At 37.5% G+C, this 12,950-nt stretch overlaps 1 protein-coding gene across 2 annotated transcripts in view; it reads right to left on the reverse strand.

The window, feature by feature from the left end:
* The window catches only part of CLIP4 (CAP-Gly domain containing linker protein family member 4), a 56,789-nt gene that overhangs the window by 26,297 nt on the left and 17,542 nt on the right, over positions 1–12,950 (reverse strand). For both annotated transcript variants that reach the window (XM_074331840.2, XM_074331838.2), the window contains exons 7-9: positions 9,301–9,537; positions 5,310–5,445; positions 4,067–4,207 (exon numbers count right to left, since the gene is read on the reverse strand). In XM_074331840.2, the coding sequence (XP_074187941.1) occupies positions 4,067–4,207; positions 5,310–5,445; positions 9,301–9,537 (514 nt within the window). The remainder of the gene's footprint in view (positions 1–4,066; positions 4,208–5,309; positions 5,446–9,300; positions 9,538–12,950) is intronic.

Below are 12,950 nucleotides of genomic sequence, written 5' to 3' on the forward strand. Positions count from 1 at the left end.
ATTTTAAAAGTACAGCCATCCCCCATTACCTAAATCCACTTCTGAAAAGATATTGGATAATAAATTCACAGACAGCAGGGACTAATATTCAATTATTTAAAAGCCAAAAAAAAAGAAAAGAAAGAATACATTCCTAGCCCATCTGAAATCCCAATTTCCCCAAATATCACTAAAGTATCTCTTAAACCTATTTAACAATCCATTAAAGAATTCTAAATAATATAAAGCATTTAAAACACAGTTACCTAATTGTTTGATACTTAATACACTCATTCATGTGTTTGCACAATATTAACAGGTAAAGCAAACCTCACACAGCTGAGATATGACCTTTGCACACTTGCTAGGACTTGCAAATAACTTATAGAATTTCACTGGTTTGTGCGTGCAGGTTCATTATAGCAGATTTTTCTATTTAGATAGTGAATTTTGGGTAAAAATTTTTACAAATCATTTTAACAATTATTCATTTAAGTGAGAGTCAGATAGTAATAAATCCTGTCCTCTCTGCCACTGGTATTCTGAAAATGACTACCTCACTCTCTGTATACTCACCTTCCACACAAAAAAAAAGAAAAATAAAAACTTTGAAAAAGGAAAAGCTCCTGAATAATACTCTACCTTATTAAGACTCCTGTTTCAATTCTACAGAACCAAATTATGTAAATAACAAACCTGGTGGACTACACCAGGTCTTAACTTCCATCGAGCATCCATTCCAATTCTTCTCACTTAGGAAGCATGTTGGGTGAAGCACGGCACTCAACCTCACCAACATGAACAAGACATAGTCTTAGCCCTAAAGGGGGACCTTTTCAATTCGTAAGGTAGCAAGACATAAATATGAAAAACTAAAATATGAGGAGAATGTTGATATACGCACTAGCAGAGAAGGGGGAAACAATAATCATGGTTACAAAGATGACTGAATGCCTCAACAAGAAGATCACATTTTGAGATGGGTCTTGAGGGATAGGTCAGATTTGTTCTAGAGAATACTGTATGTGTGAATACTGTAGGCAGAAAGAACTGAGGACAGGCATTCTGGATGGACAAAAAGAAAAACAAAATCTTAAAAAGACAGGGTCAGATGATGAGTAACTTAGCTGGAATAAAGACCACTTTAGGATAGGCGGGAAGTAAAGTAGTGGACGGGTCACGTAAAATCTCAGAAGTAATAGGGCTGGCTAAGGAACTGGAACTCTTCGGTAAGAAACGAGCATCTCAGGGGCTTTCCAAAGGACAGGCACGAACAGAGTTACAGGTGAGTGACATGTCCCTGACGCAACGTGCAAGAGGAAACTAGAAGAGGAGAGACTGGAAGCAGAGACGGGTTGGGGTTATTACACAGGCCAGGAGAGGACCAGAACTAGGACAGCAGGAACGGAATGGACAGGTGGGTGAGAGAGATGTCATGAAGGCAACACACAGAGTGAATTTCTTAGTTTTCAGTTTTAAAATATCCATTCAGTCCTTTTTCTCATTTGAATTTTTGTTGAGCTAACTGGAGACTCTCATGTAATTATTAAATAAATAAAAAATACAGAGAGAATTCTTGTACACTTTGCCCAGTTTCCCCCAAAAGTGGCATTTTAACAAAACTATAGTAAACTATCATAACCAGGAGATTGACTCTCGTACAATCCACCGATCTTAGATCCCCCGACCTACATGTATTCATTTGTGTGTGTGTACGTGTGCGCACATGCACCATTTGGTTCTTTTAATATCTTAATTTCTCTACTGAAACTTTCTTTCCATTTGTCTCAAGAGTGTTCACCCTCATTCTTAGAATGTTCACTCTAAGTCTTAGAGCATTAGTTAAAAGATATTCTTTAAAGTCTTTATGTCATAAATATCTGGATCAACTCAGGACTGGCATCTTTTGATTGCCTTTCTTTCCTTGAGAGACAGTTTTTCCTATTTTGAGCAATTTTGGATTGTATTCTATACATGATGAATATTATTTGATAGGACTCCGGATATTGTTTAAATCCGATGGAGAATGTTGTTTTGTTTTGTATTGTTTTGCTTTGCTTTGTTTTGTTTTAGCAGGCAGCTGACCCAGTTAGGTTCAGGCTGAAAGGTCCCACCCTCCTCCTGTGATTGTGGTTCCAATGTCAGTTCAGTTGCAGAGCCTTTTTTGGATCTGCCTGATGTGTTGTGTCACCCAGTCGTTAGTCTGAGACCTGGGCAATGGTCTATGCAGGAGACGCAAGCCTGTGGTCAGAGCCATGTAGGCCCAACTTAGGAGCAAGCTCAGGAGTTCACACCCAACATTTTGAGGTTACTGTCTTGAGCTCCCTCCCGTCCATGGTCTCCCCAACACTTTCCCTTCCTGGTATTCTGGGTAGAACCCCTAGGCTTTCGTTCTCCTGCCCTGTCCCACAATCTCCTGAAACTGACTCTGCCTTAGGGGCCAAGCAGTGAGAAAAAGAAAAATGAATGGGGAGTCCATCCATGTTCTGGGGACCATAGTTTCTCCGGTCAGTGACAAGGGCTCTCCTCCCTTGGGGTTTTGGGCGCCCATCCACTACCGCTGCACCATGCAGGACTGCCTGGGAGCTGGGTGGGAAAGAACCAGAGGGGGCAAAAGCACTCAAGAAAGAAAGCAGGGGATTTCCTCCACTTCCTGTCTAGTAGGGGACGCCCTTCCCACTCCTCAGACCAAAACCAGAGGGCTTCTCTTTGAGCTTTCTTTCCATATCTGTGGTGTACTTCTGGATTTCAGGTTCAAGGATACCATTTACCACAGCTCCAAAAAGTATGAAGTACCCAGGAACAGACCTAAGAAAACAGTTATAAAATATCTATAGAGAAAATTATAAAATCTTCTTGAGATATTTTTAAAGGACCTACTTAGAGAGATATCTCAAGCTCATAATTAAAAGACTGAATATTGTAAAGATGTCAGTTCTTCCTACCCTGATTTAAGGTTTAAATGCAATACCAATTAAACTTTCATTAAACCTTCAACAGATAGATTTTAAAAGAAACTTAACAGCTTATTCTAAAACTCATATGAAAGTATGATCTATAAGGGCCAAATTGGCAAGATACTATTCGAGAATAAGGTAGGAGGCTTTCCTCTACTGGATATCAAGATTCATTTTTTCAAAACTATAGTAATTATGGAGTGTGCAGTATTGACACAGGGATATTCAATAGCCCAACGGAACAGATTAGAAAGGCCAACTAAATTCTTGGACAAACTCCTTTAATCATAGCAGAAAACCTTTTTGCTTCAAGTATTAATGAGTTAGCAAGTACAAGTATGTATCGAGCTCCTGCTTCGTGCTATGTGCTATAGTGAACCCAAAAATACAAAATACTCTCACAGTCCATTTAAAGTTTAAAATTTTGCTGAGATAAAAAATCTGCACAAATAATCAGAGGACAAAGCCCAAGGTAACAAATAACAATTGGGTGGTACGCATAAAAGTGTATATGAAGTCAGGGAATGAAGACATCGAAGCAACCTGGGGTCATGGGGAAGTTTTCATGGAGAAATAGGATCTGAATAAGGAGGTCAAGAATGGCTAGGACCTCAAAAGGCAGAAGTCAAAGGACTGCACTCAGGGAACTAGCGAGAAGAGCGAGAACAATGTGCACAAAAGACAGTTGAGATACAACAAGCCCCAGTACCACTATGGAAGCAGTCAAAGACTCCATCAAATAGAAAAGACTCCGACTGTCTGTTTCAAGAGTCGGGACTCCTTCTGATAAAAAACAAGTCACTAAAATTCTTGAACAGGTGATAAACATAAAGCTAGTTGTATCGTATGAAGATTTATTAGAGCTATAAAACCTCACTTTGAGGTTAGATTTGGGAGATGATAAAGGTATGGAGATAGAAGGAAAGGAAAGGAAGGAATAAGTCTGAAATAATCTCGTCAGAAATGACAATCATAAACTATGTTGGAAGTCTAAAAACATGTAAGATGCAGGTTTTATTAGATTCAGGTTTCACAGCTAACAAAAAAGTGTGAAGCAATCTAAATATAAGGCATTCCACAAGTAAAATAAAAATGCTGAAGAAGACATTTAACTTCCCAGTTTGACCTACCAGTATTTACTTTTGATGTCACATGAGCTAAGTCAATTTTCTGGGACCTGATGGGAGGTACAGCTTTTGTAGAAGGAGTGTGTACTGTATTTCTCCTTCGATCTTTTGCTTTACTTATCTTTGAAAGAGGTGCAAAAATACCTGAGGGAGAATGCAGAATTTTAGTGTTAAGCAATTAAAAGCATTTCAAATAAAGGGGCCAGTACAACTATACAGTAATATAAATCTTTAAGTTGTTTTTTGGTCCATACTAGATGTCCTGCAGTGAGAGACAGAAAAAAAGGGAAGGCATAGAACGTCCCCTCAAAGAGCTTAGACTCTAGTTGTCAAGACTAACAACATACACAATAATATAAGAACCACACAAAAGATACATAATTAAGTGAAATTCAGGGAAAAGAAACAAGTTTTTCCATGATATTTATTTCTGACTAAGCTTTTGACAAGCTAATGCACTGTATAATAAAAACTATTCTTCCATGTCGCTTTATCTATAGCTCCTTTCAGACATATTTTCCCATATTATAGCTACTACTGTCCATGTTTTATCTCTCTTCAAGCCTGTACCCATTTAGAAGACCAAATTCAATATTATTAATCTCTGCACTGCCCTACTGTACCTAATTGCAGTCCCTTACACATAGCAGCAATATAAAAAGCCTTTCTGAGATACAATATAATCTTCCCTGAAGACCTAGCCCTCAGGTCCTGACAATCGGAAACAATACAGCGAGTGCTGGGGAAGGGAGGCATACAGGAATAGGGGAGGGGTTGTCTACTGCAGTGGCTGGGAGAACAGAATTCCATTAAAAAAGGAGTTTAGGGGGTGGCTGGTTAGCTCAGTTGGTTAGAGCGTGGTGCTAATAACACCAAGGTTGCCAGTTCGATCCCCACATGGGCCACTGTGAGCTACGCCCTCCTTAAAAAAAAAGAAAAATGTAAAGTTGGCCTCACTTGCTTTGCCAATTTTTCAAGTTTTCCAACCCTCAGAGTTCTGTATTTCCTTGATAATAAAGTCCCTCCCTCAGTCACGAGACCACCACAAGCAGGTTTAAGGGAGGCCTACAGAGCTGGGTGTACTGGTGAGATGCCATCTCTCCCTATCACTATAATGCTCACAGCAAGAGGGCAGCCCCTGTATTTACTACCTAAGTAATCAGGGGGAGAGATTAATTTTAAAACAGTAAAAGAGTAAAATTTGATTATTTAATTTCATTATTATGTTAGATAGGCTCTTCCTTACCATATTTGGGGGCACATTTAAAGTACTGGATTTTCCCAACACTTCCATTGTTTTTTCCTTCTGGTTCATCCAACTCAATGCCGGCCCACTGCCCACTTGCAAATTCAGTTGTTCCACAAAATCTTAAGGTTCCAACCTAAAGAAAATATAAATCAGAATACTTTTTGAGTATTACTAGTAATTCTAAGTGTCCTACTCTTGCAACTTTACCATGGAAGGTTTTAAAAACCATTCTCTCAAAGTAGACTTCAGAATAAGGAATATTACACCAGGAATAAAAAGAGACATTAAACAATAAGTGAGTCAATTCACCAAGAGGACGTAAGAATCCTAAATCTGTATGCACCTAACAACTGAGCTTCAAAACCTATTAAGTAAAAACTGATAGAACTGAAAAGAGAAAGAGACAAATCCCCAATTAAAATTGGAGACTTCAACACATCTCTCAGTAATCAATCGGCCAAGTAGGGAGAATATTAGAAAAAACTAAGTCAACTTGATGTAACTGACATGTATTAAACACTCCACCCAAAACAGCAGGATACAAATGTAAAAGAATAGAAATCATACAAAATACGTTCTTAGGCCACATGGGATTAAACCAGAAATCACTAACTGAAAGATATATGGAAAATCTCCAAATATTTCGAAATTAAATAATATACTTCTAAATAACCCATAGTGAAAGAGGAAATCAAAGGGAAATAGAAAATATTTTGAATTGAATGAAAATAGCGTATCAAAATTTGTGGGATGCAGCAAAAGTAGTGCTAAAAAAGGAAATTTATAGTATTCAAATGCTTGCACTAGGGAAGGTTTCAAATCAATGATATAAATTTCCACCTTAAAAAACTAGGATGTGAAGACCCAAAGAGTGCAAAAGGAAGGAAATAATACAGATAAGTAATTAAGAACAAAAACAAAAAAAAAACAAAACAAAAAATAGAAAAAATCACTGAAACCAAAAGCCGGTTCTTTGGAAGGATAAGTAAGATTAATAAACTTTTAGTTGGAGACCAAGGGAATAAAAAAAAGACACAAATTACCAACATCCTGACTGAAATAAGGACAATTAAAGAATAGTCAATTATAGACCAGTAAGAAAATACTATAAATAACTCTATGCCTATAAATTTGACAAATGAGATGAAATGTTCCAGTTCCTTGAAAGACACAGTCAAAGCTCACACCTGAATTGAATTTTCAGTTAAAAATCTTCCCAAAAAATCCAGACTCAAATGGCCTCACTAGTGAATTCTAACAAAAAATTTAAGAAAAAAATAACATCATAAGCTCTTCTACATAAACTCTTCCAGAATATGAAAATAGGGGGATCAATTCCCAGCTCATTTTATGAAGCCAGCATTACCATGATACCAAAACTAGTCAAAGACATTATAAGAAAGCTATAGACCAATATCGCTCATGAAAACAAACACAAAAATGCTCCACAAAATAATTGCAAATCAAATCCAGCCGTATATAAACAGGATAATACATTGTGACCAAGTGCTTTATCATAAGAATGCAAGGCTAGTTCCATACCTGAGAATTAGTGTAATTCATCATATCCACAGACTAAAGGGCAGGGGGAACCTCGTTCTCTTGACATATGCAGAAAAAGCCTGTAGCACATTTCAACATCCTTTCATGATAATATTAATCTTAAAAAAATATTCCTCTCAGCAAATTACAAATAGATGGGAACTTCCTCAACTTAACAAAAGTCATTTGTACAAAATCTACAGCTAACAATTATCATATTTAATAATGAAAAACTGAGTGCTTTCCCCATAAGACTGGGAACAGGGCAAGAATGTTGGGTCTTACCATTTCTATTCATCCTAGGCAATGAAACAGGCAAGAAAAATAAAAGGCATACAGATTGGAAAGAAATAACACCACCTCTATACATGAACAACATGATTATTTACATAGGAGCTCTCAAAAAATCCACACACAAAAATAGACCAATGGAACTAAGAAATGTAGTGAGGTTACAGGATACAAGGCCAATATACAAAAATCAATTGTATTTCTCTATGCCAGCAATGAAGAATTAGAAAATGAAATTTCAAAACACCACCATGAACAGCAGCACCAAAGATCATGAAAAACTTAGGTATAAATCTAACGAACTGGTACAGTATCTATATGCTTAAAACTACAAAACTGATCAAATAAACCAAAGGCCTATTAAACAGAGATATAATGTGTTTGTGATTGAAAGACTCGACATTTTTAAGACACCCATTCTCCTCAACCTGATCTATGCTTAACATAACTCCACTCAAAATCCCAGCAAGACTTTTTGTAAAAATCTATAAGCTGATTCTAAAATGTACGTTGAAAGGCAAAAAAACAAAAAACTGAAAAAAAAGAAAAAAAAATTGAAGGCCTAAAAATATCTGATGGCGAGAATTACTACAGAGCTATATAGCAACCATGACAGAGTACTATTGAAGAAAGGATAACCATTAGAGCAATGAAGCAAAAGAGAATCCAAAAATATACCCACACATAAATGATAACTTGACACAGGTGCACAGGCAATTCAAGAAAGAAAATGGTGCTGGAACAAATGGATAGATAGATGGATGGAGGGAAGAGCAAGAAACAGGGTGGGGTGAGAAAGAAAAGAAAAGGAGGGATCCTGTATCTATACCTAGAACTCTATACATAAATAAACTCAAAATTAAACATTAAAACTAAATGTAAAACCTAAAATTATAAACTTCTAGAAGAAAACATAGTAATTTCTTAGATAAACTGAACACACAATCCATAAAAGAAAAAGTTAATAAAATGGACTTCATCAGAATTTAAAATTTCTGCTCTTTGAAAGACACTCCTAAGAGAATGAAAAGACTGAAAAGAAAAGAAAAATGAAACAAGACTGGCCACGGGATGATAAAGTTGAACCCAGCTGATGGTGTATGCATGCTGATTACAATGCTTCTACTTTTGTATAGCTTTCAATTATCCAAAATGAAAAGTAAAATGAAACAACAGAATTCACCTTTCTCAAAGTTCATTCTCAGGCATAGGACAGGAATACTAAAGAAGCTGAATAATAATCCCAAGTTTTTTTTAAAATGCTATGCATTCATGATTTCTTGATAGTTTAGCTTCACAGATAGGACAAAGAAAAACTAACAAATATCCCATGAATGTATTCTTTTGGAAGTCATTCTCAGCATAAAAGTTTATTTGTAGCTTCCCATCCTTTTTCCCATTCTTCCCTATATGAAGCAATTTTCTCAGTAAATCAAACTTCTAAATTTCAGTGTATTCTGAGAAACGTGCATCTCCTGCCCCACAAGCCCACCCAAATATTCAGACATAGCTGTTAGGAAATTCAATATCCAAGCAGGAATTCCCTGTTCCATTCTCCATATCAAGCTCCCTATTAACCCCAAATTTCTAAAAAATAACCCTCCCATATGAGGCATTAAAAAAAGAGAATGCCAAAAGTGGATGCCGTAAGAAAACTGAGGCTTTGGAGGGGTGGGTGTGGGTAGGATGCTTTTTTCCACATACGTTTTTATTATCAGGCTAAAATAATATCTATCATTTCTCTATTTGTGGAATCTCAAAGCCAAACACCCATAAATGCTGAGGTCCCCTTTGCTCCATTTCTGTGAAGCAGTGGGAAAAACACCACTGAGGAGGGTGGGGGGCTGCAAGGCAAACCCCTCAGACTAGATCATGCCCCTAAATTCACTTAACAGCTTTACTCTAGTCCACTCATTTCCCATTCAAATAAAGATGTCTTCATTATTAAGTTCAAATAGTTCATATTCTTAAATCATACTTTATAGTAAACATACATCTAAGTTTCACATTTTCCACTAAGTGTCTTTCTACCTACATACTGAACTTTTTTAAAAAACTCAAAGCTGACCGCACTGTATGCACCCTTGGCACAGAGGCAGGCCACGGACGCAATGACCCTGGATGTAGCTTTAGCGACTACAGCTACTTACTATACCTTCTGTCCTGCAATAACAACACGGTCCCCCAACTTCAGGCCAACTGACGTAAGCACTGCCTTGTTAGTGACACGATCATAACTTGGAAGCACAGGCTTGGAGATATCGCATGACAGAGGCACCGAATCTAACAGCATCTGCTTGATTTCTTTAGCAGTAGCCGCAGCATCCGCCATTTCCAGTGGCATTTCCACTGGGTCTGGAACCACATCGGCAGGGATCTGTCCCTTGTCGTTCTACAAAGCAAGAGAAAAAGTTTTCAATGCATACCCACTTAGAGCTCTACACAGTCATATAAAATTATTTGGGGGAAACTGTGAAGTTAAATTCATTCACCATCTATTTAACACCTGCTATGTGTCAGACACCATTCTAAGGGCTAAAGGTACCACATGAAGAAAACAAGAAGCCCTGCCCTCAAACAGCACACATTCTGGTGGGAGAGACAGGCTATAAATAATCAAACAAGTGAAATATGTGGCGTGTTAATGGTACAAGTGGCGGTGAGAAAAAAAACCGCACAGGGAAGGGGAAGAGAGGACACAGGGACAGAGGTGGCTGTCTGTGCTGAGCGGTCAGGGAAGGCCTCACTGCTAAGATGCACGACCCAGAGGGCCAAGGAGATGAGGGAGTGGCGGGCAGGTTAGCTGGTAGGGAAAAGAGCTCCAGCCTCAGGGAAGAGCAGGTGCTAAGGCCGTGAGTCCCAGCATGCCTGGCTGGCTGCACAGGCTTAGAGACACGTCACAGGACTGAGTGGTTTCCCAACCCCAGATCCAAGCCTCTCTCCACTATTCCAGAGCTGCCGCTTGGCTCTGTGACCTCCACCCATCCTGCCCTCTCATGGAGTGACTCAGGGTTCAGGAACAGAAACTGCATATCGTTTTGACACTTCTAAATTGGGGCTCTGATCAAGAAAACAGCTTTGTTCTCAGTATGAAGGAGAAAATGCATCCTGGGATGTATCCTGCAACAAGATAAAACAGTCAGCGAGAAGCCCACTAACACTTGCATGGTGTTTATGTAATGAAAACCCTAGCACATGAATCATCTCATTTGGTTCTCACATCAAGAAAAAGCTTGTAAATAAAACATAAAAATCCTTGCCCATTAAGAATTTATATGGTAGTAGGAGAGCCAATCACCAACCGAACAAGTAAAATGTTATAACATTTCCAGTTTGCCAATTAGGAAAATTAGGCCAGGAGAGATTAATAACTCACTCAAAGTCATTTACATGATTACTGGCAGAGATGATATTATAATCCGCGCCTAGGACACACCAGACTCTCAGCCTTTCTCCTCCATGCTAGCCTTCCCTCAAACAAGTTATTTTTCAATTATGTTCCCTAACTGAGAAACTTAGAATTTATGAGAAAGATTCCAGATTGCAATCTCCTTTTAATATGATGAATCAAGATTCTTTTGCTGAGAAACTTTTTTCCTTCTTCTCCACTGGTAATTATGTCCAAATGATCCATTATGGATAAAAGAATGACACATTTAGAATTCGCTCAGTTTACAAGCACAATTTTTTGTTTAAAATTCAAGTCAGTTTGGTACTAAGTGGAAATATGGTAGGAAGACATGTTATCACATTTCTGGGATGGTGGACTATTTTCAGCCCAGATTTCAAAGAAAAAATACAAAATATAATAAAAATATGTATAGCACTAATATGTAGTCTTGATGAAAAGAAATGGAAAATTTTAAAAATAAATGTCTGTACTGATAAGTTGTAAGCTATATTTACAATGAAAATTTTACTTCATATTTTTGTTAAGTCCTCATCTTCCTAGAGTAAGTCACACTTATGTTAATTCCTATAAAATTTAGCAACTAAAACTTCTGTTAAGAAAAATGCTATAATAATAATGATGATACCATGCTAACATAAGAAGGCCTGTTCATAATTAATTATAGATTTCCATTTTCTTCTAAACTAATGGTTATCAGAGCATGATCCAAGGGCGACTGCTGACCCACATGTGGCCCGCCTTTTTTTTTTAAGTATTACCTTTCAAAATATGGTAAGCCATTATTAATTGTGTCTTGCCTGATTTGGTAATTTACCTCAGTGACATACCTCACTGTATCTTACTAAATTCAAACGATTCTCTCCACTAATGAGGTTTTGTAAATAGTTGTCACCTTCACAGGGCGGCCAAACTGAATTACCATCCCCTAGCCTTTGTGCATGCTACTCTCTGTGCCTAAAATGCTTTGCTGACCTCCCTCCTATACATATCTGCTTAATTCTTAACTATGTTTGTGCACTCCATGTCACCATGGCCAGGAAGCATCGGGTGGGCTCCCCGCCCACGTGGCGCTCTCTGTGTACTCTGCCCGCCCTGCCTCGTAAGTAACATACTGAGTTGAGCGCACTACAGTAGAACTGACTGCTTGCTTTCTTGTCCATCCTCCCCTCTAGACTATATTCTCTTGGAGGACAAAGACTTTTACCTTATTTATTGTTGTTTCCTCCCAGTGCCCAATAAACAACAGGGAAGGGAGGAAAGAGAGAAGGAAGCAAGTGGAGAGGGAGGGAAGGAAAAAGGGACAGGTTAATTACTAATTAATTCAGTTAAACAGAAAGAAAAGTGGCAAAGAAGTAGGGAGGAGAGGGGAAATAGGAAAACAGAGACGGGGAGAGGAATAGGAGGAGAGAAGAGGCTTTTCCAAACATTTCCCATCCCTTTCCCTTCAAGGGATGGCACAGAGCCAATATAGAATCCCTGACAAGCATCTACACCAGGGGTGTCCAAACTTTTTTCAACGTTTTTTACCAAGGGCCATATGTGGTAAAATACACAAACAGCCGGGCCACTCACTCGAGGTGAAGTACGTATTGCCTCACCTGGCTTATTTAAGTAAACTAAATATATTTTTGGAATTTGCTGTGGGCCAATTAACAATGGATTGTGGGCCACATTTGGCCTGCGGGCCGCAGTTTTGACACCCCTGATCTACACCGTCCATGAAGTGGTTTCCCTAATAAGACATGTGCCCATTTTGTTTAGTACACCTGAAACTAACAATAAAAAATAAAAAACATTTTAAAAACAATCCCTCACAGACCAAGTCACTCTTATTAACATGAGGAAAAAGAACACCAAGAGCAACTTTTGTGAAGACAATAAAATACCAAAGGATTTAAAGATTATGAAATTAAATCTTGTGTATTAACCTTGTAAATCAGTAATATTACCATGAAAAAATGAATTTTTCCTTTAATTTGATTTTTCAGCTTATTCCAGTCTTAAAAGGGCATTTTTAAAAATTGTCTGGAATACATTTTTAAAAGAATTTAAAATAAAATTTAATATAGAAATATAAGTTTAATATATGCATTTGTATTTAATGGTTAAGTTTTATAAATCTCAAAAGCCTAAACAAAAGATACTTAAATTCAAAGATGACAACACTTTAAGGAACATTTTACTTTGCTGAATGAAAGTTTGTTTTGTAGAGTTGATCAACATAAAAGAACTGAAATTCACTGCTATGCCTTTAATTTACATGAGATAAAGTTTATCATCATTACTCTTTATATGGGACACAAAAATATAAATTATTTGCTTATATAAGAGTTCAATACCAACATCCAGATTCAACTCTTTAGTGGAAGGTAATTTAATTCTTTGAATATTTT

Source organism: Rhinolophus sinicus, chromosome 2 (assembly GCF_057876585.1).
Source record: "Rhinolophus sinicus isolate RSI-liver-muscle chromosome 2, RSI-T2T, whole genome shotgun sequence".
Taxonomy (NCBI): domain Eukaryota; kingdom Metazoa; phylum Chordata; class Mammalia; order Chiroptera; family Rhinolophidae; genus Rhinolophus; species Rhinolophus sinicus.